The sequence below is a fragment of the Micropterus salmoides genome, unplaced genomic scaffold (genome assembly GCF_014851395.1).
Source record: "Micropterus salmoides isolate LMB-PRFRI ecotype aquatic unplaced genomic scaffold, ASM1485139v1 Ms_hic_scaffold_4, whole genome shotgun sequence".
Lineage (NCBI taxonomy): Eukaryota > Metazoa > Chordata > Actinopteri > Centrarchiformes > Centrarchidae > Micropterus > Micropterus salmoides.
In genome coordinates this window covers 29,035,982-29,063,256 of record NW_024043372.1, presented here as the reverse complement: position 1 = coordinate 29,063,256, position 27,275 = coordinate 29,035,982, and the positions used below count along the sequence as shown (strand labels likewise).

General features: G+C 38.9%; 1 protein-coding gene and 1 long non-coding RNA gene across 2 annotated transcripts in view; both read right to left on the bottom strand.

Annotated features, from left to right (window-relative positions):
* The window catches only part of slc2a9l2 (solute carrier family 2 member 9, like 2), a 144,831-nt gene that overhangs the window by 68,302 nt on the left and 49,254 nt on the right, over positions 1-27,275 (bottom strand). The window contains 3 exon segments of the mRNA XM_038697097.1: positions 5,564-5,674; positions 8,265-8,452; positions 25,460-25,592. Of these exon segments, the coding sequence (XP_038553025.1) occupies positions 5,564-5,674; positions 8,265-8,452; positions 25,460-25,592 (432 nt within the window).
* Positions 927-5,552, bottom strand: LOC119886393. The gene is made up of 3 exons (XR_005441483.1): positions 4,764-5,552; positions 3,663-3,746; positions 927-975 (listed from the first exon to the last, which is right to left on the bottom strand). It is a non-coding gene; the product is annotated as an uncharacterized LOC119886393 (long non-coding RNA).

Sequence of the window (27,275 nt, the reverse complement as noted above, 5' to 3'; positions counted from 1 at the left end):
ACATTGCCACAAGCAACTAAAACATTCCCTTAATAAGCTGCTGAAGACAGAAGGTGTTAAATTTGCTTGGGAGGAGATAACACATTTGGCTTTCCTGGTCTGAGGACAACAATTGTCTGCATGAACGGTTCAATGGCGTTACAGTTTGGGTTGGTGATTACTGAATTACACTGTAAATGTTCGACCAATTATCGTAAAGACCTGTTATTAAGGACAGTTTCTTTGCATTAGAGCCTGTCAGATATTCAGCTTATTTTGTTTTGTGTGATCATGTTACACAGCTCTGTGTGGTCACTGTGGTGTAAAGACAACAAATGTAGTAAGGTTAGAGCTCCAACTAAGTGCATGGTCTGCTGTATTAAATTTGTCACATTCAGTCACAGGGGATTAAACATCAAGTTTGAAATGTTTGCCACCTAAATGAAAAGAAGTCACATTTTAAAGCCAGGTATGGCCTTTTAATATCATAAATATTTGAAGCTCCTGAAACCAAGCGGCTGCGATACTGTTATAAAGCAAAGCTTTATGGACATCTAGCATTTTATGGTAATAGCATCGTGTTTGCTACATAAAAAAGGTCACCATGAACAAAAATAAGCAAAAATCAAATAAAGCAGGGCTTATAAGCCACACGGCATCTGTCATACTACACTGAAATAATTTGTAGATTAATAAACACATTCAGTTTTACAACCAATGGATATGTCAGTTTATTTTTGATCACTTTGCGTCTTTGTGTACACTACTCCAACAGCCAGTGGATGATTATTGTCAGCAATATAAGAACAGTGATGCTCATCAAAGGAGGTTGGGGTTGAGTTGGCTGTGGCTGATGGGGAGATGGAGTACGGCTGGAGGGGAAACTGTTATCTGAAGGGTACATGCTGGTGTTTGAAGTCAGTCACCTGGCAGCTAAGTCACTCAGTGGGGTCTTCTCACTTCCGTAGATCAAAGATCAGTTTTAATGTGCTCGTGCTGAGAGGAACCAGAAAAGGGGCATTAACACACTCGTTAAATGAACAGAGATGGCAGAGTGCATTTTTCATTGCATTTTGTACTATGTTCTTGATTGAAAAGTAACATGCAATGCACAGAAATTCATCCTGATGCATATATGTGTTATTAAACTGCCAATCCTTTTTGACCAAAAGGAACTAAAGAGCCCCAGAGTTTGGTTTTAGGGAAAATAAAGTGTAGTCAGAGACAGGCACTATTTATAATGCATGTATTTAAAATACATACACTGAACTAAATAATAAACACTTTTGTTTTTGCCCCCACTCATCATGAGCTCAAAGATCTCTACTTTCTCTATGTACACAAAAGGCCTATTTCAAAATCTGTGTTAGTGAGCACTTCTCCTTTCCACCTCATAGGTGTGGCATCACTGATTCTTGAGATTTTGGCAAAAACATGTCCCACTAAGAAAACTGCTAATTCCATTGAAAAACTTTTCTTATTTAAAACAATCAGGGTTGATCGTCTGAGGGTCTTCTGCACAAATTTAGTCTATTTTCATATAGTTGTTTTAAAAATGATAAATAATAGTATGATTTTTTGACAACCCAGTACCCACAAAATCCATTGTCCTCAAACAAGAGAACAGATTTCATTTCAATTTGATAAAAAAAGAGGAAAAAATATTTTAAATGTATATTATATAGGCCAGTTGAAAGAGTAATGTGAAAAAACTCTTTAAACCTAAAAGCAGTGAATTTTCAACAATATTTACTCTTATTTTTTGATTGCTCAAAATGTGTCCCAAGTTTTTGTCAACACCGTCAGATATTCATTAAAGCAATAAAATCAGGCAAGTACATGGTCAACTATATTCCCGAGAACCACCTTTCCACCCTCCACATGTACTAAATGCAATGGTCAAACAAGCTTCTGTAATTTGCAATTTTTTAAATATGTTTTGTTAACATATTTACTAATGTTACTAATGTCACAACCATAATGTGTCAAAGTTATATAGAAAGATACCACTCGTGCATGTCATGTTAATAAGTGTGTTTTTGTCACCACCGTCAGACGTCAACACCATCAGGTGTTATGTCAGATGGTGGTAACATAGTTTGAGGGTGTTGACAAAAACTTCTAAATCATCCTCAAAGGAGGCTTAAATACTATTTATGATCATAATAAATAGAAACATTGCTTGTAACGTTTCATTGACCTCTATTTGTAATATATATCATTTCCCTTTTGTTTCTTCAACACATATTGTAGTTATACAGTATTTTCTTACTATATGTATCCCCAATGTCTAAAAATATAAATTCTTCTTAAGAAATCTCTCCTAATACACCAGACAAAAAAGTTTGGGCTCACATACAATTTAATTAAATAAAGAAAAGGACTAATTTTTAGGCTACTACCACCACCATCAGCTCTGTGTCACCACCGTCAGATGGATCTTTCTATGTTTTAAATTTATATGGTTACAATCTGTTCCTTCAGTGCTGTTGATTAATTAAATTCATGGTCACTTTGAAATTAAAAATGTATTTTTTATGCCCTAAATTGTTATTTTGTATTCTTAATGCTAATGATGAATGTTGCAAGATGTATACATTTTTAAAAGAGCACATGTGAAATAGTATAAAAAATGAACAAAAGTTCACATTTGACATTTAATAGCATATATATATGTACCTATGGTGTAAACACAATGATTTTAAAGCTCAAAATCATTATAAGACTAAACAAATAAGATTAACTGGACTTTTATTGTGTCTGACGGTGTTGACAAAAACTAGTAGTAAAGACAGGCAAAACAGATATTTTATGAAAAAATTACAGGAGGTTGCACCAAAATATTGCTAGATTGGTGACATCTTGTACGATAAACACATAAGTTTAGATTTCTTATTTTATTTATTTTCAAAATTAAAACCTGTTTTATTGAAATTCTCAACAATCAGTGGCATATCAAGATGCTGATCAGACAGCATGGGTATTGCACAGGTGTGCCTTAGGCTGGCCACAATAAAAGGCCATTTGACATAGTTGCTGAAAATGTATCAAAATGCTTGTTTTGTATTTTGCAGTTTAAAAATACTGTAAAATACCTTGTGAGGAGCCTATGTTATAACGTCATAAAAACGCAGCCTCTGATTGGTACCTATTCAGTTATTTGCGCGGACAGAACAGAAAATCGATCCAGTCCCGAAGAAGAAGGCCAAGGTGACAAACGTGTAGGTTTTCATCGATTTTTAGCATAAATTGCTACAATTCTTAACACTTGTGGTTCAGTTTTGGTGTTCATTTTAGTAGCCTAGGATAAATTGTTTACCAGTTTATGTAATGTTATACTATTTGACCCAAGATGCAGCCCTCACAGTTAACGTTAACTTGCTACTTTCAGCATATGTTTTCATCAGTTGTGCACAATAAAAATTATAATAAAGCATTTCAGCACTGCAATGTCATTAAACAGCAGGTTGTCAACCTTTCCACCACTCGTGTTTGTTGTAGCTCACAACTTCTCGTCAAGTCGAAGTGTGGAATGGGGGCTGTTTTGTGTTTCGTGAGAAGTAATAGGTAGCTGCAAGGAATCAGTTCAATATTTCAATGATGAAAATTGTACTACAAACGATGTTTGTGAGTGTTTCAGGACTGCAGCGTAGGCTACAAGCTTACAGCAGTGACTCCCTTACCTCTTCTCTTCTATGTCTGCCTTTTTTCTCACTCATGTTTCTCCTCAAAGGCTACCATCTCTCCATGTTCCAATCTTGTTCTGGCTAGCAAAAGAACGACTTTGAGGTGTACATTTTCAAATACTGAAAAAAAAAACTGATCCCCTGCCGTTACTGTCGACCATGAATGGAATTGATTTCTCAAAAGCTACTCAAAACAAGATACTAACCTAATCTAAATTAGGATACAATCATGAATCAATAGCAAACTGTTACTTAAACATCAAACATTTGGTTACTTTATAACGAACCTTTATCTTCGAAACCAAAAACAGACCTAAAAGGAGAGTGAATGTTGACTTACATTTGTCAGGTTTCCTGAAACACGACTCGAAATGAATGCTGTTGCTCCATGTCTGCTGGATGTGTAAATAGGCAACTGTTTTCTAAGAAATTAGCGATATCAGCTTCATAAGGTCAATGTTGTGTTTACAATGTGAGTTGCTTATTAATGTAGGTTTAACCATTTTGGTGCTTGCCATTTCCCATTCTTCATTTAGCTAATTTAGACCGGTCATGACGACAGCAACATCAGTGTAAATTAATCAATGGTATTTAAGGACATTCCCAACCTTACACTAATATTGCAATCTAATGAACGCTGTACACAAGTTGTACCAGTTGTGAGGCTTGTGTATGAGCAGTCAGCAAACTTTAACAATGTTAAGTCCAAGTATACAGACCCTGGGTGGAATCTGCATTTTTGGGAGAGGAACATAGCCTAGGAACTTCAATTGTACCAACAGTATATTCTTCAAAATGCAAGAAACATTCCTGAAAAAAATACGTATTCGTCTATTCTGGCAATATACTTATTGTGTGAGTGGATAGCACAGCCTGCACAGTTCTATCTCATTCAGTGTATTGTGGATCAATAACATAGTCTACTGTCATCAGTAGGTCAGCAAGAGGAATAAAAATGAATACAGCTAACTGTCAACTCCTTTTCCCTTTTCCTTTGCCTTCCAGGAATACAAGTCAATTACAGTAGTTTATTTGGAACACAAAATGTGATGGCGATAAATAGTAACAAGCCTGCCTAACAAGCTGCCAATGACTTACTCTGAGTTGAAGCAAAGTACTCTCTGCTCATTTAGTGATAGATCTGCTGCCAGAGTGGGAATGTACTCCTGCCATGCCTTTTCCCAGCAACTGAGCTGACAATGTTTGAGCAGCTTGCTCCTCCACACTGACCAAAGATAACAGAGCTTTGGTCAAGAGCATTTGAATTAAGGCTGGGCAGCTAAAATTTTGTTTTGTTTGATTAAAAGTTCTACAGTCTTTCTGTGTACTGTACAGTATTTACTGTAGGAGATAATGTACATATACCACAACCACCACACTCTTGCTTTTTACTTTGGTATGTCAGTGTCAGTTACTGTCTATATACAGTTTGTCTACATAATAATTTCATGGTGGAGAAACATGCTACCAATTCTTTTTCTGCAAATTCTTTCATGAGGCCCACTTGGGAAATCTTTGAGAGACTAATCAAAACTCATGTAAAATACATTGTAAATACTGGGCTGTAAAGAAATCTTTAATGCAATAATGAACTGCCACTGGTACAGATTTACATTCCATTCTTTAAAGGTGCTTTGTGTTGTCACTTTAGTCAATTGTGTATTAAGACAAACTGGGCACATACGTGCATAGAGTAGATGTTGCTATCCTTCAGATCTGTTTAACTTACAAAACAGACAATTGTCCAATATTAAAAAGAGACTGACAGTCAAACGTCTGACAGCTTTGATATTAAAAGGTAATATTGGAGAGATTGGAGAGGATTTTCACTAAAGATAAAAGTGAAAGACCACCCCTGAAATAAAAAAAAAACGTACCATGCTTCGAGCAATACTCACCGAGATGATAGCAGCCAAAGTCTCTATGCCCCCGGTGGTCAGTGTGATGTAGGGGATAATGTTCTCAGCAAAGCCTGCTTCCCGAAGGATCCCATTGGTGTAGTACCAGATCTATGAAAAAGGAAATCTAATTTTAGTGGACTTTCATATGGTGTAGACAAAAATCTACATGAAGATCATATATATATATATATATATATATATGTACATCTCTAAAACACAAATGATGACCTCTTTGAATTCAAGATTCTGAAAATCAAAGTAGACTCGTGAGTTGGAAAAGTTCCTGTTGCTGTTACCCTGCTGCTTAGGTGGAACATTCTCTTGCATATTTTTCTCTGCATTCTCTCCTCTAATCTATGGCCTGCACTAATCTCTCCAGTGGCCCATTTGACAGGTAACAACGAGAACAAAAAACATGTCGGCAATTGTCAGAAATTGTGAATTTTGACAAGCTGAAGCATTGATACTGTGACACTGGCTGCTGGTATATTTCTCAGCTGTCAACATAGCATCAGCATACAGTTTCATTGCAGCACAATAAACCTTTGTAACATTACCAAGTCATTCTCATACTCATTTGATGGATTTGATGGCGACGAGGTAGTGAATATTATACGACATTCACAAGAAAGACCTCCGTAGTGATCTAAATGACATTCCTGTCTTCCTGGAATGAAAATGTATGGAAATGAAGTCACATTCATGGTAATTCAGATGAGCTTTGTGATTTCTAGCTTTGCATTATATTACTGAAACGTCCATGAATCTATCAAACATAAAATTTTTTAGCATATTGATATTGATTTGATATTCACCCTGAATATGAATTTGGAGACGTTTCTTTGCCAATCATTGACATTGCTGTCTTTTGCATTATTCCTCATGGTGATGGACTTACACATAATCTAAAGTCAGTTTTTCTTGGTTCAGTGTTGACATTCTCTTTATTTTAGGTGGTGGATGGCAGCGAAGAGCAGCAACTTTTGTCCTCATGCAGGGGTATTCTTGGCATCTCTATGCTCAAGACTGAGAGTAGGTCCCATAATTGGACAACAGTCATTACCACACACCAAGTACACTGCGACACAGCAGGAGGAGGATGGTTAAACATCTCTTCCTGTCAACAAAGTGCACAGAACAGAGTAACTTACAGTGATTTCTCCATGCCCACGGGCTCTCATACACAGCAGTACTGAGAACAACCCTTAAGAGAGACTGATCCACTGTAACTGGGGCAAGAAACTGGCTATTTAAGAACTCCTATTTCAACTTTACAGTTTTTAAACTTTTATTTTTAAGGCAGATGCAAGAATAGTTGTAGAAAAGTACACAACAGTGTTTGCAATGTTCTACTAAGCCTACACCACTGACAAATAAGGCTGTGACGCTATTGATTTTTTCACTGTCACTGATAGGACTGTGAAAGGACAGCACACCCAAGCCTTTCTGGAGTTAAGGGCCATTTCCTGTAATGTAATGCCTGGTTATTGTTAAACTAAGTGGGAGAGATAGAAATGCTTTTGCATATACTGACATTTTTAAATCTTATCAGCTCACAAAAATCTTTTAAATGTCCATGTCTTTATGTATTAATTTTTATGAACTGGAGAGTTAGCTGTCATGTGTCAGGATAACTAAGGCTACAGGAAGCAGCAGCTTTTCTCAGCTCAATAAAAGTCTTGTGGAGCAGCAAAAGGAAGTGTTGTGTTTGACTTGACAAAAACTACAGCTCCAGTGCAAGGGTGAACCTGTATTGGAATTTAGAATTCCTAGTCTTTAACAGGGGCCTGTAAGTTACCTTTAACTTAGTCTGAAGGTAGACTGTACACTACAGTGACTACTGGTGCAAGTGGTATTACAGCACAGGACAGGGTGGGGCAAGCATGCTAATTTCGGTAGATATCTCTGCAAAATGATACATAGACATCTTTAACATGACGTCAGAAGGGTTACTTCTTCACATTCTGTTGATAAGAATAGTACTTTTTTAACGTTTTATCCTAATTTTTCTGGCCATTGTACATTTAAAGCTGTACAAACAATATTTTTATATTGATCAAATTACTATGTTGAAGTGAAAGGGTTTGCTCATAGTGAAGAGCACTTCCTAAAACTATAATGCAGTGTTATCTGGAAAGAAGAAAGCAGAATGGCTCTTTCTCGTGTCTGAGTCTCTCGAGTACAATAAGAAACACTCTTCACATTCCTGCTACTGGCACTTGTGTCCACCAAGGACCAAAACTGATAGACAAAGCTGAGGTGTGACTGAAGATGTGACTGGAGGTGTGACAGAACATCTTCAAGCAAGTCTCTGGCTGATTTATCTGTGAATATTCTCAGTCATCCAGGTCAAAGTTGTCTGAGGAAGGTTAAATCAAGGGCAACTGGATTTGGGTTAGGGGATCTTCAACCAAGTCCAGGTACCCTTGATTTAACCTTCCTTGAATCTGGGTGATATACAGAATGTTTGCCATGCAAATGGTGTTGAAAGAAGTTTTATTTCTAATCAAATCTTTACCAGAATTTTTCATTATCTATTCCTTTCAGCTGAATCTCATCTGTTTTACTTTTAATTCAAATAAATACTACATAAAATAATAATATTGTGTCCTTAATATATAATTCACTATAAAATAGCATAAAGGAAAGGATTCCACTGACAATCTGAAAACAAAATGAAATATGAGCTGCATCTTACAGCATTGAGGCCACAGAGCTGATAGCACGCCATGGTGATGATAACGGTGATGAGCTGCCAGCGAACAGCTTTGTTCTCCAGCAGCTGTAAGACAGAAGCGGTTTGTAGGTTGTCCTGAGCTCGAGCCTCCGCGTGGACCTCTTCCAGTTCCTGGGACACATCCTTCTTCCCCAACAACCTCTGGAAGGCTGACACACACACACACACACACACAAAAATATCCACAACTTAAGGACTTGAGGATTTATTCCACAGCAAATTAAGACGTATCCTTATAAATGGATCAATTTGTTAAAAAAACACGTACTTAAAGAGGTCAAATTATGCTTTTTGTCTTTTTCCCCTCTCCTTTATTGAGTAATATACCTTTTTTGTGCATGTAATAGGTTTGCAGGGTGAAAAAGTCCAAAGTCCACCCCAAAGGGAGTTCCCATCCCCCACAGAAAACTCTGCTCTGAACTGCCTGAAAGCAGCTCGTTTGTAGTCCAGCCCTTTCTTCCGCCTTGCTGTGACGTCACAGCAAAATGCGCATCATAATGCTCGCCTAGCCACTGACACGCCATCAAAAACACTGGTAGAAAAACACACTGGGCTGCAGCACACAGTGACAAGACGCCTGCCTGCTGCCTCTCCTCTCCCTTCCAAACACTAGCTACCCTCCAGGCAGTCAATGGACATAAAGTTGTTACTGTGATGTAGAGACAGAGCTCAGTTATAACTTTATTGATGAAAGACACTTTTGTTACAGATCAATAACTCACCACTTTGAAACTCTTTCTCCAGTCCATGTTGCTAAGCTGGTTTGGGAACATAAACATAAACGGCTTCTCACAGACCGCCCTACTCTGCTTCTGATTGTCTAGTAGTCCTTACCTTGGAACATGTGCAACTCCCAAAAAAGATTTTATACAAGTAAGATTCCTCACTCTGTAGCTAAAACGAAGTGTTCAAAGAGGGTGAAAAGAGGAGCTGCAGCAATGTGCAGTTTGACAAAAATATGTTTTTTGGAAAATGAAACCATGTAAACCTCTTCTGGTACAACCCCTAAATAAAATTATGATATGACCACTTTAACTAAAATCTAAATCTGTTTTCTGTAGTTTTATCAAGTGTACACACAACCAGGCCCCATTTCTCTGGCTCTTTTGGCCTCCATTTATTATTATTGGTAATGCAGTCTTACAGCCAAGGCGATGTGTGATTGGTGTGGTGGCCTAAAGGTTAGAGAAACGAACTTGTGACCGTGAGTTTCAATCGCCAGACTGGCAGGATAAATCTGGGTGCAGCACTTGCCCTCATTTACTACCTTTGAGGTGCCCTTGAGCAAGGCCCTTAACCCCAACTGCTCCAGTGGTCAGCAGATCTAACTGTGGTTGTACTGGGCAGCTTCCATGTGTGAATGTGTAACAATGTAAATGTGATCAGGGTCTCCCTGCAAAAGAGAGGCTTCCTCTCAGTTAAGCTCCCCTGACAAAATAAAGGTTAAAAAATATATATATATTTAAAAGTACCCAGTGTCTTTGACTACTCAAGGTGCAGAATCTTTCAACAAAGCACCAATAAAAGAGGAAAAGGAGACCACTGGCCAATATAAATAAGACAGTATATAATTTATTTGACAGTGTTTTACCATGATAATAAGTAATGGTCTTTTATTGTTAACAGAGCGTTTGTTAGCAATAAAAAAGACCATTAATTATTATCATGATTGGTAGCATATTCAATAACTGCGTAATGTGATATTTAATACTGATTATTCTTCTGCCTATATTCTCTACATTTATATCAATGTAATGTAACTGTAAGTCTTAAATGTAGATCTTTCTAAACAGAATCAGCATACTTATTAGTTGCACTTCAAGGCTTTGATTATCTATACACTTTCAAACAGTGGCTGCGTGATCATGCTGATGATTTACTGTTTTTAATCTCACTATCAAAAAAACCCATCTGTGTGTTGATTAGAATCTTTTTTATTTAAGGCACTCTGTTGAGTGGTGCTAATTAAATGGGTCCCAATTAGGTTTATAGATTGTGAAAAAATGTTGATTAAATATTGAAGTGGCTTTGCAAATGAGGATTATTGAGGATGGAAATGCATTCAACATATTTGTTATGCCTCAAGGATACACGCAATGAATGTTTTTGCAAGAAAGTGCCACTCCCACCCCCCAACGCCCAAGTGACGCAGATTACTGAGAGAAGTCATGATCAGGAGAAGCCCAGGTGGCCCACTAGTCCAGGGATGGCTGTAGATCCCTCTGCTAAGATGGCTGCTGCTCCTCCGCTGCGGAAGTCTCCAGCTACCACCACTCAACATGCGGCTGCAGAAATACAGCACTCTTCCCGACCTTCAGCTGTGCCCCATTTCTTTGACCCAACATCGCTGATACATGGAGATTCTACAGTGAGGAATATCCATATGGCCAACACCATCACACTATCTGCCTGGTGTCATAACCACAACCAGACTTCTGTCTTCTTTCCCAACATTCAACAGGAATATTATTATCCAGAAGTTTTCTGATCTTTTGACATTTATGGCTTCCGGCTCTGACAAACTGCTGATCGTAGGGGATTTTAATATTCATATCTGTTGCCCATCAAAACCTATGGTCAACGAATTCTGATGCCACATAGATTCTTATGGTCTGACTCAATCTGTATTGGGTTCAGCTCACCAGAAGGGTCACACACTAGATCTTTTATTTTCATCCGGTTTTTCTGTCTCCAACCTTGAAATTATTGATGCTGGTGGCTCTGACCATCTCATGGTTGTGTTCAATTCCACTTTACCTTGTCCCTTCCCACCCTTCCCAGTCCCATTCCCTAAGGTACAATATTATGTTGAACTAATTAACAACAATGTTCATAGACCTAAAATACTGTTCAACACTACTGTTCAACTCTTTCCTAAACCCAGCTGCTGCTGCTGCTGCTATCACTACCACCGCTGCTACTGCTGCTCCTTCTACCAAAACATGTGAGAAGTTTAGGAACTTCTTCATCGACAAAACTGACAACATAAGATTTCACATTGTACGCTTAGGCTCTGTCCCCTTAGAGACAAATCACCCATCCAGCTGCCTCCAGCAGTTTCAATCTGTGCTTTTTTACCAGCTCTTGGAGGTGGTCATGCAAATGAATCCCAACTGCTTTCCCTTAGACATTATTCCATCACGCTTATTCAAGGAAGTTTGCAACACAAAATTACTTTTTACCTGAGAGGACAAAAATGTACTGTTAAAATAATAAATTGTTCACCTGCTGCTATTATATGTGTCATCCTTCAAGGCTCAATTTTATGCCCACTCCTATTCACGCTATACATGCTTCCCCCTGGCACTATTTTTGAGAAGTACAATATTTTGTATCACTGTTATGTGGATGACATACAGTATTACATGCTAGTTACACCTGAAAGCATCCACTCTCTAAAGACCACACTGTCTGAATGATATCAAAGGCTGGATGTTAAGGAACTTCCTTCAACTTAATGAAAACAAAACTAAGGTAATTCTATTTTGCCCTCCGAGCTCTGTCACAAGCTTAAGTAATCTGCTTGGTCCACTGACTACAAATTTGAATATTGTAATTAAAAATCTAGTTTTTTTCTTGGACACCTATTTGAATTTTAACAAGCAAGTTAGTAGTGTCGTGAAGGGTAGGTTCTATCAGCTTTGAACCATAGCCAAATTGAAGACATATATCTCATAAGGATGTGGAACAGTTACACATGCATTTATCACCTTGCGGCTGGACCACTATATTCCCTTTACATTGGTTTGACCCATTCCACACTTTCTCGACTACAAATGGTTCAACATGCAGCCACTAGAATTTTTACTGAAACAAAGAATAGACAACGCGTTACTTCGGTCTTGGTTCACTTTGGTTACTGGTGAAGTACAGAATTGATTTTAAAATTGTATTTTAATTTACTTTATGCTTTAGCTCCGCACCGCAATACTTACACACGGTAGCTCTGCTTTAATCTTGAGAAGCTGCAGAGCTGCAATCTCTATTCATTCAACTTACACTGTAAATTTCCAGCTAAACTGAGGCTTTGTGAAGCCCCTTTTCTCTCTCTCTCTCGCCTGGCATTCTCCGGTCTTGTGCAGAGTTTTGCGTGCATGCCACGCTGCCGACAACTGCATGCACGTCGCGGTTCCTCGCGTCCAATTCAAGTAGCCGGCTATTTAAAAACGATGAAATATTGTTTGTGTGGTTCATCAACGGTGATAAATTATCCGAAAGTCCCGCGAGGTGCGGACAACTCGGCACAACACCAGTGAAGCTGGGGCTCCGTCTCTTCAGCAAGTGTTCCTCTTCTCCAACTACATACACGCTACGCCTACACGTGCGCACTGATAACCCAGGGTTAGGGTTACAATTTTGGATTTATTTACGCACTTTAAAAACATTTATTGAAAGTTTTATTATTTTTACATGTTTATTTACAATGTTAAACGTTGGAATGTTTATTGTAATGTGCTCTATATTAACTTATTGGGAGAAAACTGGTAGTTCTATGTAAAATCAGACGTTGAGCGCCACCATTATCTCCAAAATGGCATGATCCTTGTTTCGCTGCAAAGCTTTGACTGTGAAATTGAAATATTGATATTTGGGGTCACACAATGGTATATACTCTTTATTCTTTTTATTCATGTATACTTGTATTTGTGTTTATTGTGTATTTGGGAAGAACTTTGGGTCAATGCCTGTTGTTTTTAAATGTGCTATATAAATAAAGTGACTTCACCTGACTAATAGGTTGTATCAGCTAAATGAGTTGTATTTATTGGCCACAGACACCAATTTCATAAATATCTAAAATCTACATAATCTGTCATTATACATTATCAAAATTATGAATTTTACTAAAACCTTCTGCCAGAAAGCCTCTCCCATATTTACATTTATTCATTTAGATGACGGTTTTATCCAAAACAACTTACAATTTCTATACGTGTCAGAGGTCGCACACCTCTGGAGCAATTCAATTCAATTCAATTCAATTTTTAAAATATTAAGAAAGTAGAGGAGAGAGGAGCTCAGTGCATCATGGGAAATCCCCCGGCAGTCTAGGCCTATAGCAGCATAACTAAGGGATGGTTCAGGACTACCTGAGCCAGCCCTAACTATAAGCTTTATCAAAGAGGAAAGTCTTAAGCCTACTCTTAAATGTGGAGATGGTGTCTGCCTCCTGAACCCAAACTGGAACCTGGTTCCACAGGAGAGGAGCTTGATAGCTGAGCGCTCTGGCTCCTAGTCTACTTTTGGAGACTCTAGGAACCACACGTAACCCTGCATTCTGGGAGCGCAGTGCTCTGGTGGGGTAGTAAGGTACTATGAGCTCTTTAAGATAAGATGGTGCCTGACCATTAAGAGCTTTGTAGGTAAGAAGAATGATTTTAAATTCTATTCCGGATTTTACTGGAAGCCAATGCAAAGAAGCTAAAACAGGAGAAATGTGATCTCTTTTCCTGGTTCCTGTCAGAACACGTGCTGCAGCATTCTGGATCAGCTGAAGAGTCTTAATGGACTTTTTCGAGCAGCCTGATAATAAGGAATTGCAGTAATCCAGCCTAGAAGTAACAAATGCATGGACTAGTTTTTCTGCATCATTTTTAGACAGGATGTTCCTGATTTTCGCAATATTACGTAGGTGAAAAAAGGCGGTCCTTGAAATTTGCTTAATATGAGACTTAAACGACATGTCCTGATCAAAGATAACTCCAAGATTCCTCACAGTGGTGCTGGAGGCCAAGGCGATGCCATCCAGGGAAACTATATCTTTAGATAATGCGTATCATCTGCATAACAATGAAAGCTTATGGAATGTTTCCTGATAATATGGCCTAAAGGAAGCATATATAAAGTGAAGAGGATTGGTCCAAGGACAGATCCTTGAGGAACTCCATGAGTAACTTTGGCGTGCATGGAGGACTCATCGTTAACATGTACAAACTGAAATCGATCTGATAAATAGGACTTAAACCAGCTTAGAGCGGTTCCTTTAATGCCAATGAAATATTCCAGTCTCTGCAATAGGATCTGATGGTCAATGGTATCAAATGCAGCACTAAGATCTAATAAAACCAGTACAGAGACAAGTCCTTTGTCTGATGCAATAAGGAGGTCATTAGTAATTTTCACCAGTGCTGTCTCTGTGCTATGATGAGCTCTAAATCCTGACTGAAAATCCTCAAATAAACTATTGCTCTGTAGAAAGTCACACAGCTGTTTAGCAACTGCTTTCTCCAGGACCTTAGAGAGAAATGGAAGGTTAGATATAGGTCTATAGTTGGCTAAAACATCCGGATCAAGTTTGGGCTTTTTCAGAAGAGGTTTAATTACAGCTACTTTAAAGTACTGTGGTACATAGCCTGTTGATAAAGATAGATTGATCATATCTAGTATAGAGGTGCTGACTAAGGGTAGAACATCTTTAAGCAGCCTAGTCGGGATGGGGTCTAAGAGGCAGGTTGATGGTTTAGATGAAGAAATTATTGAAGTTAGTTGGTAAAGATTGAGGGAAGCAAAACAGTCTAAACATGTATCTGGTTCTACAGCTGTTTCTAAGGTTCCTGAGTTAAGAGATAAGTCGGTGCCAATTGAGGGCAGGTCTTGGTGAATTTTGTCTCTAATAGCTAGAATTTTATCATTAAAGAAGCTCATGAAATCCTAACTACTGAGAGCTATGGGAATACTTGGCTCAATAGAGCTGTGACTCTCTGTCAGCCTGGCTACAGTGCTGAAAAGAAACCTGGGGTTGTTCCTATTTTCCTCTATTAATGACGAGTTGTACGCTGCTCTGGCATTACGGAGGGCCTTCCTATAAGTTTTAAGACTACCTTGCCAAATTAAACGAGAATTTTCCACTTTGGTGGAACGCCAATTCCTCTCAAATGTCCGAGATATTTGCTTTAATTTGCGAGTTTCAGTATTATACCATGGAGCTAACCGTCTTTGTTTTAGTATTTTCTTTTTTAGAGGGGCTACAGAGTCGAGTGTCATTCGCAGCGAGCCTGCAGCACTATCAACAAGATGATCAATTTGGGAGGGACTGAAACTAGCATAGGAGTCCTCCATTACTTTGTGACTAGATAATGTATTTAGAGCTGATGGAATCGCATCCTTAAATTTAGCTATGGCACTATCAGACAGACATCTTGTATAGAAATTTTTGCCCAATGGCGAGTAGTTCAGCAATACAAACTCAAAAGTTATCAAACAGTGGTCGGATAAAGAGGGATTCTGTGGGAACACCACTAAATGTTCAATTTCAATACCATACACCAAAACAAGGTCGAGGGTGTGGTTAAAACAGTGAGTCGGTCCATGAACACTCTGAGAGAAGCCGATGGAATCTAACAAAGAGATAAACGCAGTACTGAAGCTGTCATTCTCAACATCCACATGAATATTAAAATCTCCTACAATAATAACTTCGTCCGTTTTAAGGACTAAAGTTGACAAAAACTGTACGGGCCAGGTGCTCGGTACACTATAACAAAAAGAATTGGTTGCAGTGATTTCCAACTTGGGTGCGAAAGACTAAGAACAAGACTTTCAAATGAGTTATAGTTTAGTTTAGGTTTAGAGCTGATTAGTAGGCTAGAGTCGAAGATAGCTGCAACTCCACCTCCTCGGCCTGTGCCTCAAGGAATGTGAGTATTAATATGACTGGGAGGGGTGGATTCATTTAGGCTAACATATTCTCCATCACCCAGCCAGGTTTCAGTAAGACCAAATAAATCAATATCATAATCTGATATTAGTTCATTTACTAGTACACCTTTAGAAGAGAGAGATCTGATGTTTAAGAGTCCACATTTAACTCTCCTATTCGTTTGCACTATTGCTCTTGTGGTTTTAATTTTCATGAGGTTTTTATGCACAGCTCCTCTTCTGTTTACCTTTTTAAATAATTTCGATGGTGTGTTAAACTGCGACTCTGCCTCCTGGTCTCAACTCTGGGTCATGGATTTGGTCCACTAATAAACTTGGCCAGATTTCTAGAAATGAGAGCTGCTCCTTCCCAAGTGGGATGGATGCCGTCTCTCCGGATCAGACCAGGTCTTCCCCAGAAAGTCTGCCAATGATCAACAAAGCCCACATCGTTTGCTGGACACCACCTCGACAACCAGCGGCGGAATGACGACATGCGGCTATACATGTCATCACTGGTCAGATTTGGCAGGGGTCCAGAGAAAACTACGGTGTCCGACATTGTTTTTGCATATGTACACACCGACTCAACATTAATCTTAGTGACCTCCGATTGGCGTAACCGGGAGTCATTACCGCCGACGTGAATAACAATCTTACTGTATTTACGTTTATCCTTAGCCAGCAGTTTCAAATAAGACTCAATGTTGCCCGCTCTGGCCCCAGGGATGCACTTAACTATGGCCGCTGGCTTCGCTAACTTCACGTTTCTCAAAATGGAGCTGCCAATGATCAGAGTTGGTTTCTCAGCGGGTGTGTCGCTGAGTGGGGAAAATCTGTTAGAAACGTGAACAGGTTGATGATGCCCCGTGGACTTTGAATGCTTACGACTATTCCTCCTTCGGACAGTCACCCAGCCCCCCCCCTTTCCTGGCTGCACAGGGGATGCCGGCGGACGGCTACCAGAGGCTAACTCAGGCCGTTCCGCACCGACTACCGGGGACTGGCTAGCTACAGTAGCTAAAGACTGATCTATCAAGGTGCGGAGCCGGACTTCTAAATCACTGAGCCTCGCCTCCATGTCTATAAATAAACTACACTTATTACATGTACCATTACCGCTAAAGGAGGCAGAGGAGTAACTAAACATCTGACACACCGAGCAGGAGAAAGTAGGAGAGAGAGAGAGAGAAGGAGAAGCCATCGCTAGCTGCTAAGCTAAAGTCGCTAACGGCTAAGCTAAATTACTGTAGCGTCAGTTACCAAAACTTTAGAACAACTATGAGATTGAACAGCAGTCACTAAAAGATGGAAAGAACTGTGAGTGCTTAGGCAAAATTACTGTAAAGAATAAGTGTTTAGCGAACAGTTGGCCGCTGTAATCAAACAAATGTAACTGTTATTTAGCGAGAGCAGCACAACACGGTACCAACACACAAGCACCGGAAACGGAAATGAGTCGACACGCTTACCGCAATACGTCAGCAGTACGTCCGTACGGTATACGGAGTCGGAAGCAACTAGGGGTTAAGTGTCTTGCTCAGGAACCATTGGTGTCTCACAGTGGATTCAAAACAGGGTCTGTCACACCAAAGACAAGTGTCTTATCCACAGCACCATCACCACCCATAGAGGTGCTGCTCCAGAGATTCTAACTAAGTCTAACTAATTGCGCCACCAGCCAGCTTGTATTTGTGTCATTTGCAGCTTGGCAAGTTTAAGGTTGTTTGAACTTGATCTATTGAAGGTGATGGGGTGGGGGGAATAAGTGGGTGTAAGGACATCTTTCCCCCCTTTAATCCTTTTCCCTATAAAGGTGTATCCCGGGGTTACAGTAAGGGAAGCCAAGGGGAGTACAGGTTAAGGACATGGCCTGGAATAACAAATCTCTACTCACCAACAGAGACTAAGAGAAGGTAATTAGGATGTGGGAGTTGGATGGAACACAGTGTGGACAGTAAACACACAGGAGGCAGGAAGACCTTCCAAACTAAATCCTGGTCCAAGGTCTCCAGGGTGGTATGATTTGTGTTTGTATGGTATGAAGACTATGCATGTGTGTACATATGTGTGTTCAATTCTACCAGCTACAGTTTGTAAAAAGTTTTCTATAACAGAAAGTAAAGTTTGATTTTTCATGATGACACAAATTGAAAGTCTTGACTTTACTCTGATAATTTATGATATCTATCTTGTGATCTACAGTGATAAATAAAAAAATCATAAAACCCATCATGCATAAATTATCTTACCAGGATAAGTTGCCCACCATGAAATTGGCACTGATGACATGATATTTATGTTTAAATGATGATAGGGATGTGCAACAGAGGCACTGTCCCCACGGCAGCAACCTATTTTATTTTCCCTTGGACAGTGGGGCTCCCCTCTATGTCCCTTTAAAGGACCAAAGTCCTGACCAACAAACAGTTTGAGAAATTATTCTATAACATTAATGAGGGAATAAAAACCCTTATTGAAATAGGTGTTTAATATTTAAAGAAGATTTGAAAGAGACTAACTAGAGATTTAATGTAGAGGCATTTTTGCTTGAATTTAAAGGAGAAGGGTGGCATTATTCCATATTTTTGTTGTATATTTTAAATGTGAATCACAAATATATCACTTCATGTCTGAAAAAAGGCTGAGTAGTTTCTCAAAAGCGCTGTACACTGCTTTTAGTAAATGTTACTCAAACAGGAGTAACTGGTAACTAGTGTATTGGCGTCTATAATTTTGTTCAGTATAAAAATACACCAGTATTTCAACACTTTTGTTTTTGCCCCAATCATCATGAGCTGAACTCAAATATCAAAGACTTTCTCTATGTACACAAAAGGACTATTTCTCTCAAATATTGTTCACAAATCTGTCAAAATCTGTGTTAGTGAGCACTTCTCCTTTGCTGAGATAATCCATCCATCTCACAGGTGTAGCATATCAAGATACTGATCAGACAGCATGGGTATTGCACAGATGTGTGGCTTGCCACAACAAAAGGCCACTTGAAAATGTGAATATAAATGTCACAGATTTGGGTTGGTTGGATGTGTTTTGTATTTGTTTCTGGGTTCATTCCCTGCCCTTGTTTGCTCTTCACTGTAGTATGTGTATGTGTTACTTTGGTCATTTGTTTATTTGTCAGGTTGCCTTGTTATGAGATCAACAGTGTTTCTAGTCTTGTTTTACTGTCTATGTGTTCTTTGCTTTTGTTCATTTTTGGCAACAAGTCACTTATGTTGTTTTTGTTAGGTTTCATTTTGTTACATTGTTCCTTGTGTGTTTCAGTTAGCTTTACTTCCTGTTTTAGTTTGTAGTTGGTCTGCCCTAGTGTCTCTTGTCATGTTTTACTTCCTGTGTTTTTTCTGATTGTCTGAGTAGTGCCACCTGTGTGTAATAAGCTTGATTCGACAGGAGTCTGTGTGTTTCTAGTTTAGTCTCTAATTAGTCTCCTGTTTAGTTTTATGTCTCCCAGTTTCTTGTGGATTCATTTCTCGTTTGGATTTTTGGACTTGTCACCTGCACTGTAAGTTTCACCTTCTCTGTGTCTGCATTTGGGTCCATAAACTCTGTCTCCTGCATTCAGCCCAGCCCGCTGAATTAACTCAGAAATAAAGAATGTATAGAGAATATAGTGGAATCATGGCAATCCAAAAGTTAGGCACGGTTTGGCAATTGCACTGACAGCCTTAAGTACACACAGCTACCTCTTCTTCAGCCTCTGTAACCTTTAAATGGAGGGCATGACCACTACAAATATACGACATGACAAGAGACAAGATGGGGTGCAGGAGAACATGCTGTTCCTGTCTGACACTATATGATGATAATAGGAAACAACAGGCCTCCCCTCAAGATTTGTGTGTGCCAGCAACAATTCCCCAACCGCAGCTCTGTAACACAAGCCAACAACATGGATCTGCAGTACTGTCCTGGCTCGTGACAGCAAAATGTTGGCTGCAGTAGTAGGGAAGATGTCCGAGGAGTCTGGACAGGATGTCCTTTGACCAAACACTTCTCTCTTCCTCAAGGAGCTTTTCACACAGCAAACTCATTGTCACCTGATGTCTAATGCCTTGCCAAACGAGTTCACAAAATGCTGATTAAGCTTCTCACAATCAGGTAAATCTGTCTGTATTTTGCAGTATAGTGATGTTTATGCCGACCAGCAGTGATTGGTTTGCCAGAGCTGAATAGGAGTGTAACCCAGAGCCATTTAGAGAGCTCCACAGTCCACCATTGCTTTAAAAAATAATAAAGGTCCATTGGAGAGAATGTTAACATGATTTGGCAATGTTACCAAAATAATGGAATCTTGCCTGGGAACTGTGGAAATCTCTTCGTATTTTTTTTCTTTAAAAATTTAAAGCCTGTGGTGAGCTCACATGTAGGCATAAGTCAGGAGCACGCTTCGACAGTGTTTGTGTAATTACTCTCACTGCCAGAAGACAAAGACAAATGTTCTGCACGACCAGTTTAACACATGGTTGATTTTATAAATTCTCTACTTGCTCAAGTTTCTTTGTCATTTAAACATCACATTTCCTTGATTCCAATTTGTTGAACACAATCAAGGTTAGAATTATGTATTTGGTGAGAGCAAGATGTAAACAAAGACAGATGGCAACAAGTGAGCTTAAAATAAAAGTGCTCCAAGTGAAGTGCAGGCACTGTCCTTGAATTCCAAACACTTAACACAATAATGTTTGAAGAATAATTACACTGCACAAAGTTAGATTTAGTTTCCAAAGAGATACAACTACATGTATTTATCATAGAAGCATTATTAAGGAAAACAATGGGCTAAGCACCTTCCTAATATACATAGCAATTGTATGTCTGAACTCAGCAACAAACCATTCTTATAGTCTGTTACGGTCTTTAAGGCTTCAAGGTTTTCAGTTTTATTATTCCCTGTGTTATTGGTTTAGCCCAGTGGTTGGCAATGGGCAGCCTGTGGGCCGGAACTGGCCACGGCCAGATTGTTTTAATAGCGGCTGGTGTTGAAATAGATCTGTTATGACACCTACAGTTACTCACATTATCACTTCCTCTTAAGTGATTGTACCTACAAAATAAAAGTACAAATGTTTTTTGCAGCAATGCTTTATTTTGAGTTTATTACAAGCTTATACTTTGAAAAGTTCTGAAGGACATTCAAAAGAGTCTCTGGCTTGCTTGACACCTCTGAAAAAGCCGTCAGTAAACGTGATTGGATTCCTCTGAAATGGAAATGAAAATAAGCGTCCATGGATTTATGAATGCGGATCAAACGGCGGGGCGCGCACACACTGCAGCACATGCTTTACTGTGAGCATAATGCAAAAGCGTCCTTATAGGCTAAACAATTTATTTAACAAGGGAGGGGGGAAAAAGTCTGCAGGGTTTTGGAATTGAACCAACTGAGCACACAAATATCCAAGGGTTTGAAATAAATTGACTTTGTTCTGGCCCGCCATGTAACAGCTTGAGAAAAATTTGGCCCAATACCAGAATTATTTGCCGACTGCTGGTTTAGCCTGTTGTGATTTTATTTTCTGGTCGAGTTTTCTGCATTTGTTCTGTATTTAGTCTGCTAGACTCTGCTTCTTGTCTGTGTCTGCCCTGATTGCACCAATGACTCTCCACCTGTGCTTGATTACCCTGCCTGCCTGGTGTGTGTTGTCCTGTGTCAGTATAGCCTCAGTTCTGTTCAGTCAGATGTGTTCTTTGGATTATTTTGTTATACCATTTGAATCATCTGCCCTGTTTGGATTTTGTTACTTTTATGGAACGCAACCTCTGTTTTTTGACTTGAATGCCATGAATCCATGTAAGCTTGTTAAAGTTTTGTTTAATAAATCACAAGAACTGCATCCTGCTTGTCATCTGGGTCCAACCTCCTACTTTCCGGGGTCTCTGCACTCGGCCACTGAGACAAATGTCTTTCCTTTTTTTCCTCAGTATACATAACAAAATAGGATACCTGGGTGGGTAAAATGCACAATATGGCATGTTAAATTTATATTTTGCCAGGACTTCAAATACATGCATAGTGCTTTTTGTTGAATTTGTATTAGTTTGATGTGGACAATAGCACACTCCAAATTCAAATATTTAAAATGTTCTTCTCTTGGAAAAAGTGACCTTTTTGATACATCACTTACAGTTTACAGCAATAACAATAATTGTTGCTCCTCAGCATCAATGACACATGAAGCCAATGTAAAGTTAGAATTATGATTCTGCTGTATGTTGTTGTGTATCACACTTGTGATGGACAACAACATACATACACAAGACATTTTGTAGATGTAAATATTAGGTCGCGTGTTATTTGTGTCAAAAACTAGGCTTGAGTTTTTTCAACAGCATAGGTTGTTATTATTAAACCTATAGCCTATACAGATTGCCTCATTAGTGATTCCTACAACTGCATAACGCACTGCAATAAATCACACTTCTCTGCCTCTCACACACTTTGTTACACTCTAACACAGGGTGAAGCACTTCTCATCTGTCTGAACCAAACTACATCACTTTACAGTTAATTTTTCACATTTCCAGCTGTTAACCATCTCACTTTCAAGTCAAAATGTAGGACCAAGTTTGGTCCAATTTTCTCCTTTCTACTATATCGACATGCATCTCTTAAGCAGTTCTTCAGCAAATCAGGTTTTCCTCGTTTCTTCAATTTGGTGTATGCTGTGATAAAATCTACTTTATAGGGAAAACCTGCAGTGTAAGCATAATGTAGTATTCTTGATATCTTATCTTTCAGATATAGGTTGTTATTTTCAAATGAATGAGACTGGTGAACAGATGCCACCAAGATACCATAATGTCTTACCCACTGAAAATTTTATCAGCTATATTTAAATCTAATTAAATCAAACATTAAATGTTCCCCCTCTTTGTTAATTTCGTTTTATTATTGGCAAGCCAGTCTATTTCATATGTATCCTGTATTTTGGATGCATTGGAAGCATTTGTGGTACTGCCAGAAAGTTACAGTACATCCATAAGTAGTAAGGTAAACCAAACCATCTGATATATATTCTAAAATGATCAATATCACAGCCTACAATGCAATGTTTAAATGGATTTTACCATTTTATCATGATTCTTTATCAACATTGGCAAGTACTGCTTAATACTGCAAAGTTCTCTGACGCTTAGACCTTGCTAAACTCTTGCACAACTTTGAGTTCAGAGGAAACAGACACTTTACGAAGAACATAAGCAACCAAACCTTTAGAAAGCATCCATCTATAATGTAAGGACATATACATCAAAGAGCTCAAACCACCCCAGGGACAAAATGATTAAAGTCACATCTGACGTCACATTTTTGTGCATGCTTCGTTAACACATGCAGTTTGAGCTATGTCTCTACCCAATGCTGTTTCATCTCGTGTCACAACATTCAACAAGATCATACTATAGTTAATCCTTTCAAGTCACTGATTTCTGAAGCGTTGATTGCATATAGATTAGTTCAGAGTTGAGAGCACATACCTAAATAATTTCACACATACCACATAGACATTGCATTGTTTTGATTGACAAACTTGAGATCCAAGACATCACTGTCTTTAAAGTGACTGAAAGCACTTTAGAACAGTAACTAAAAGTCACAAAACATACACAGCTGATTAGTCCTTCAGTATCTTCACATTGAAATTACAGTTTAGTATGGTTACACTTAAGATACTAAAAGGATTGGGTTTGGGAAACCTGTGGCCTTAGCATATACATGCATTATGATTAAGGTACTGTTGTAATAAAAGTGGAAGCTTATTTGATAGCATTTCTAAATAATGAAATAATAAAGAAACATCAATATATTCTGACTTTGATTGGCCTCTGGAAAAAGCAACACTGGTCATTCAATCCTGACTGCTCTGGTAAGCAGCTGAAAATTGAAGGGTTAAAGGGCTCATGGGTTAATTGCTTTGGCTCAGTTTTCAATTTTCAAAACTCCTAATTTTGCCTTTCAAATCTAATAAAGCACACAACATCTATACCACACCACTTCACAACATTACAACATTCATCACAACATTATTTATTTTTGCCATTGACATGATACTGTCAAATAATATATTTTCCCCAAGAGCTATCAGACTTTTAAACTCAAATTCATCCTCAGCACTCGCTGCTCCACTGAATGTAGTTTATTTCTGTTTACCATTTTTAAAATTGTTTTTTAGGTCCTCAGTTTCACTTCACAACTTGTACCTTGCACTCAGTGGTCATGTCATCAAGTTTAGCAACAATTTTGCAATTTAAGCAGATGTCAGTATTTAATATTCGCCTTGCTTTACTCGTGCAAGTCTGACCGCTGGATATTTTGAGTGTATAAACACAGCCCGTGGACGCTAGGCCTATATGAACCCAAAGTAAACCCTTTGCTGTGATTTAATTGCAATAAACGGATCAAACTGATGCTGAAATAACTACAATATGATGCTGTTTTGTTAGACATATGAATTCATGCTTTGTCAGGTCTGTCAGCAGTTAGGCAACTTTTAAAATGTTTGTTTTCTGAATGGAGTTCGGATCGATCAGGGGCCTGTTTTTGTATTATTGTTTTTTGGGTATTATTGTCTTTACACTCGTTAAAGCACTTTGTAACTTGTTTTTGAAAAGTGCTCTACAAATAAAGATTATTATTATTATTATTATTAAATTTGTTGTGCTGAAACTTTTTAACTCGCCCACGAGGTGTTTTATCCTGGCATACATTCCAGGTGGCATATGTTACATCTGTGTCACGCTCTTTGTAAAAGTTCCACACCGCAGACAGGTTTAGTTTTATTTTAGTAGGGTATGGCATGCCTGAGCGACCACATGCGCAGCTGTTGGCCAGTGAACAGGGAGGTGGGACTACACTACACACACAAACACACGGTTATTGCTCTGACCCCCATGCAGTCTTTAATCCTAGGTGAGTAGTACTAGTTTGCTTTCAGAGCTTTCTACCAGAATCTATTTAAGTTTTGTTGTAATTATTGAGCATACCACTAAATAAATGAGACTTGGATTATACTTATACATATAATTTTTTTGATTGCCAACTAGAACACATTATCTCTTGATCACATATTTTTACTGAATATCGGAGGCCAATCCAAATGGGCATCTGACCATTGTTTTTTTTAAAACCTGAATGACAGTGAACTTATCCTATAAGATTTTTTCATATTGAAGCTCTGTTGTAAAAACTGAGCCAAAGCAATTGTTAAATAATGTAAAAGCCACAAATCTCAGCAATGAGAAAGTAATCAATGAGTCTCTGGTCTTGGTAAACAATTCCATCAATCCCCTGCAGATATGCTATGGTAATATATGTAATGTTTTAGTGACATTACACAAACGGTTGTGTGTGCATGTGATTGGTGTAGACCAGAGGTCGCTCTTAAAAGATAACAAGCACAAATTTATCTGAGGTATTAAAGTGTAGCCTGTATGCATTTTCTAGATGTACTAGAGTGAGAATGATGGCACGTGATTCTGTTAGTGTATGCAATACATACCCTTCTCTGCTCCAGCCTCATCCCTCTTTTCCATCAGTAAGTAGCGAGGACTCTCTGGGAGGAAGGGCAGCACACACAGCTGCAGCATTGCCGGCAATGCCAGGAAAGAAAATAGGTAGTTCCACCTGGACTCCTGCAGTCCAAACATCATCAAAAGGACCACATTAAAGCAACAGACATGAAAGAGCTTATACCCACACTATACAAAAAAGTTGGATAAAACAGCTATATCATACTGCTGCTATATAATGTCCCATGCAATAACTTGATGCACATCATCCTCTCATTAAAGGAGACCTATTAAACTTCTTTTCCAGCCCTATATTGTAGTTCTGCGACTCCTGTATGGCAGCTTTGCATGATTCAATATTCAAAAAAATATTTTCTTTTCTTATACTGAGTCTTCATGTAGGGCTCCATTTCAGCCTCTGTGTGAAACAAGCTGCAAATGCTCCTGTCTCTTTAAGGCCCCCCCTTCTCAAAGCCCACTGTCTTCTGATTGGCCAAGATCTGAAGCATGTTACCAGGCTGTTGTTGCTGGGCAGAACTAAGCGGCAAACTTCTGGTCTCTGGGCTGAAGCTTTCCCGGGAAGACCGAAAACCTGCAATTCATCAAGCAGCCACTTGAGGCTGGCTCCAAAAGGGAGTCAATTCCTATTGACCCCCATGTTAAAATGCCCAACTTTACAGCAGAATAAAACGTGTTTACAGCCTGGTGCAAAAGATGGTTTTAGTGTATATATAATTTTGCCCCTCATGACAACTGTGAGGGGGGTGAATTTTTTTATAACCTGTATCACCTGTTTAAAATATATTAAGCCTTAAAGTTCTGCATTAATAGGGGCATGGCCACTTTGAGTGACAGGTGTCTATGGCTCCTGTCACTGCTAGCACTCGGTCGGCCGTCTGTTAGCCTCACTCAGCTACACTGAGCTCTGAGGCACAGCCTGTTGGAGCCGTTTGGACATTTCTACATGCAGATACCGGATGAACAATGGCCGGCTGTGTGATTTATTGGAGAGAGAACCTCCAGGAAGTCCATGTTCCATTCCATGTCATAATTTTATTTATGTGTTAACAATATTTAACAGGTATCGCTGTCGGCATATAGGTTGTTAGCTTAGCTCGTTACGCTAATTAGCCAGATACGAGCAGCCCCAAGCTGCTAACAATGCTAAGTTAACGGGAGTTAGTGTGTTCTAACCGCAGCTTTTAAGGAATCAAAGACAAGTCTGCAAGAAGAGAGATGCCAAATGTATTAGATTAACCTTAGTGTTAGACATTAGGGTGATAATGCTTTGAAGAAAAGGCATCTGTGTGGCTCAGCTAAATGTCTCTGGCTCAGCTCTGTGAGCTGATGTTATGTTCACTTTACAAACGGGCAATGTTAGATTTGGCTAAGGTTACGTACTGTAACAGAGTCACTGTTCAGTTAGATACTAGTTAGATACTATTATAAGTGGCTGCAACTGATCCCGATGGACACGAAGGGTTTAAAAGCAGAGAGCCGAGGTGGGAGCGGCTGCAGGGTTCTGCTTGACCGCCGAGGAGAGCTGTACACTTAAAAACAATATAATATATTCTTTGTGGGGTTCATCAGTGGGGATGACTGATTCAAAGTTCATATTGAAGGATGTTTAGAGTCATCAATAAGTTATTACACTTAGTAGATGTAGCATTCCTTGTGATTCAGCAAACAGTCTGAGGTGATAACTGCATTTGATCAGCAACATTTCTGATAGGGAGCTTAAGAGGTGGATGCATTATTCGGCAGAACAGATGTTTGTAGAGACAGACCTTTTTTGTCAGCATATAA